At 40.1% G+C, this 3,857-nt stretch overlaps 1 protein-coding gene across 1 annotated transcript; it reads right to left on the bottom strand.

The window, feature by feature from the left end:
• Window positions 1-2,749: 2,749 nt before the first annotated feature.
• Window positions 2,750-3,013, bottom strand: LOC115292057 (keratin-associated protein 7-1). Its single transcript, XM_029939955.1, has one exon. The coding sequence runs from the start codon at window positions 3,011-3,013 to the stop codon at window positions 2,750-2,752; it is 264 nt and encodes an 87-aa protein (XP_029795815.1).
• Between the last annotated feature and the right edge of the window lie 844 nt (window positions 3,014-3,857).

Below are 3,857 nucleotides of genomic sequence, written 5' to 3'. Positions count from 1 at the left end.
ACTCTAATGGTTGATAGAGATCCCAAGTTACCTGTTTGGTATTTGATGCCCCTGGAATCTTCCCACAAATAGGTCAGTCTTCCTATGTGTTGGAGCTTTGCCAGGGAAAGCCCATTTCATCTTCAGATGGCCCTATACTTTGCCCCTTTTGCACACCGATCTCTGCCTTGATATGCCATTCTCACTCACTGCTCTTATGGTCATGGTTATATACCCAAAATTCCCTTCTGTGAAAGCTTACAACACTGTTTATGTTATGTTTATATGGACAACGGGGAAAAAATAACTCCAAGGGACATTATTGGAACAATTGAAAAAATTGTATGTACAATATGCACTGTAATTTAGATACTAATATTATATCAATATTAAATGTTCTCACTTTAATACTTACACAGTCCTTGATCTTAGGGTAAGTGCCATATATATATATATATATATATATATATATATATATATACATGGATGTTACCATAGGCTCTTTTCTATTTTAAGTCATTGAAAGGAAATGAGTAAAGAACATCTATCTTTGGATAATCATTTACGGCACATTAACTGGTATAAAATAGGAGAATATCAAGTGTGTTTTAAATATTGAATAAAATAGGGGCATCTGGGTCACTCAGTCAGTTAAGTATCTGATTCTTGTTTTCAGGTCAGGTCATAATCTCATAGTTTGTGGGATCAAGCCCTGCATCAGTTTCCATGCTAACGCAAAGCCTGCTTGGGATTCTCTCTCTCCTTCTTTTCTTCCACTCCTCTGCATTCCCTCTCTCTCAAAATAAATAAATAAACTTTGAAAAATTTGAATAAAGTATATTTAAGTCTACAGGACAAGGATTATGTGTTATTTGTCTGTATGTTTCCAAATCTTAGAACAATCTTTGGTATTGTGTCTGCTTGGTGAGTGTCTATTGAATGAGTATCTCTTGAAAATAGACAACTTCTCAAGCTGGTCTCTATCTTAGTTGATTTTTACAGCCTCCCAAATGCTTACCACAGTGGCCAGAGCCCAGTAGTGTTTCATGCAAACATGAATGAACTTTATACTGGATCATTTTATATTTTGCACCCACAAAGCAGAGATTTAATGAGTCAAGGAACAATTATTGAGCATCTTCTATGAGAGAAGCAGGGGTGCAATAAATACCTGATACATGAATGAAGAAACTTTCACTCAAATGACATATTTTGCTTCAATAAAGCTGGGATTTTTTTCAGTAGGCAAAACAAGAAGCATTTTCTAAGTACAGCCCACATATCATTTCAAGTGCTCTTGATGGCAACTATCATTCCAAAGAATAAATGTTTCATTTTTAATACAGCTATATGTATAATCAGAAGTAAAGGGGAAGGGAAAATAAAATTCATCTATCAAAAAAGAAAAAAGAAATATATATATATATATATATACATATATACATACATATATATATTAGCTGTTGGCTTCCCTTTATTGACCAATCTTAAATTGCCTAAAAACAAAGATTCTTGGGGCACCTGGGTGGCTCAGTTGGTTAAGCGTCCGGCTTCAGTTCAGGTCATGATCTCACAGTTCATGGGTTCAAGCCCCGCGTCGGGCTCTGTGCTGACAGCTAGCTCAGAGCCTGGAGCCTGCCTTCAGATCTTGTGTTTCCCTCTCTCTCTGACCCTCCCCTGCACATGCTGTCTCTCTCTCTCTCTCTCTCTCTCTCTCTCTCTCAAAAATAAATTTAAAAAATATTAAAAAAAAAAAGATTCTTAACCAAGTCCCATTTGGTTGAAATTCTTCCAACAGTCTGTGAGGTTCAAATCTCTTTAGAGATAAGTTCCATAAACAGCAGGGAAAGAGGGAAAGAATCAAAATGGGATTGTATCACAAATGAAAGAAAGAAAGAAACTTTCTGAGCATTCAACAGCTAGGAAGTGTTTTTGCTTATAATCAGCATAAAGAAACACTAACAATGGCAGTATTTTTGGGATTTAACATAAGGCTCTTTTAAGGACTTTTTAAAAAATTGAAATCACGAGGTGCCTGGGTGGTTCAGTCAGTTAAGCATCCGACTTTGGCTCAGGTCTAGATCTCATTGTTTGTGAGCTCGAGCCCCGTTCGGGCTCTGTGTTGACAGCTCAGAGCCTGGAGCCTGCTTCAGATTCTGTGTCTCCCTCTCTCTGCCCCTCTGTGGCTTGTGCCCTTCACTCACTTTTGCCCTCACTCAACATAAAGAGAAAAAAAATATTAGGCATCACCCTCTCCTGATACACAGTCTAAAGTCCAAATAAGATTTGGTTGTCAATCACTATAAGTTGAAACTGGATGATGAATTCAAAAGCATAATAGCAGAGTAAAATAAAGAACTAGAACACAAGTATTTGCACTGAATGAAATAGATTTATTGAGAGAGTAACAGCAAAACCCCTTCCTACCCACACCCTATTGTAATACATTGATGTTGACGTAGAATTTAACAATACATGAGCAAAGTAACTAAAAGAGACAAATGACTTGCTTCATTGCCAAAAGTCAGGTATGTCAGAAAAATACATCTTGCTTTCTTTGGCTGTAGGTGAGTGTCAGTTCAGCATTTGATGTCTGGTCGCCTTGTTCAGCATCATCAAAGACCAGGGCCTCAGTAAGAAGGCAGCAAGAAGGTGGAAGATGAATCTCCCGAGGACATCTGGAGGCAAGAAGACAGTCGCTGCTCTTCAGGTTGTTTTGCACACAGAGAACTGATGGAGAGTTCTACAGTTGTCTGGAGTGATTGGTCCCTCAGTACGTGCTGTAGCCGAAGCCAGAGTTAGAGCCCCACGGCCTGCAACAGCTGCCTCCGTAGCAACAGCCCCTGTTGTACATGTTGCTACCACCAAAGCTGTAGCCCAGGGAGCTGTAGCCATTGCATCCATAGCCATAGTTCAGGGGAGAGCCCAGGGGCACGACGCAGTTCAGGGGGGTGGCTCTGAAGGTCCTGTGGAAGTTGGTTCCATAGCAAGGGTAGCCTGGGAAGTAGCTTCCGCAGCAGAAGAAACGAGTCATGGTGGCAGGAGTTGAGGAGGAACAGGAGGAACTGTGAAGAGCAAGTTGGCCAAGTGGGAATGCAGTTCTCCTCTCGCAGAGGGCTTTTTATACCTCCAGCTGGCCGGCGTGACACAGTTGTCTAAACGTCTTCCCATTAATTTGCATAAATAATTCTCTTCTTTGGAAATAGAATGCCCATAAAGGAACCCACAGACTCATTGCCCACGTTTTTGTTGGGCAACGTTTGCAAAGGAATGTGTTGTAGCTTCAAAGTCAGGGGCCATCTTTGACACACAGTTGAATTCTTTTCATCAGTGTCCCATAGCTTACCTACCATTTAGATTGCATCACGTGCGACTCTGATTATAAACTCCTCCCAAGACACAGCTCGACTAAAAAAGCTTCAGCAACAACTTAAGTGACTCTACAGAGTCTCGAAATTCTCTCCATATGCTGTTCAAAAATCCAGGTTTAACAACTGCTCAATAAGTGTGAAATTTCTTTCAGACTAAAGAAAATTCTTCGGAACTAGAGGTGGCGGTTGCAAAAACTTTGTGAATGTACTCAATACTACTGAATTGTTCACTTAAATTTTTTTTAATGTTTATTCATTTTTGAAAGAGAGAGACAGAGCACAAGCAGGGGTAGGGTAGGGAGAAAGGAAGACACAGATTCTGAAGCAGGTTCCAGGCTCTGTGCTGTCAGCAGAGAGCCCAGCACGGGGCTCAAATTTATGAACCGTGAGATCATGACCTGAAGTTGGATGTTTAAACCGACTGAGCCACCCAGGCAACCCCAAATTGTTCACTTTAAGATGGTTCATTTTATGTTATGTGAATTTCACCTCAATAATTGTGTTTTC

The sequence above is a fragment of the Suricata suricatta genome, chromosome 5 (genome assembly GCF_006229205.1).
Source record: "Suricata suricatta isolate VVHF042 chromosome 5, meerkat_22Aug2017_6uvM2_HiC, whole genome shotgun sequence".
Taxonomy (NCBI): Eukaryota; Metazoa; Chordata; class Mammalia; order Carnivora; family Herpestidae; genus Suricata; species Suricata suricatta.
This window is presented reverse-complemented; position numbering and strand designations above follow the sequence as displayed.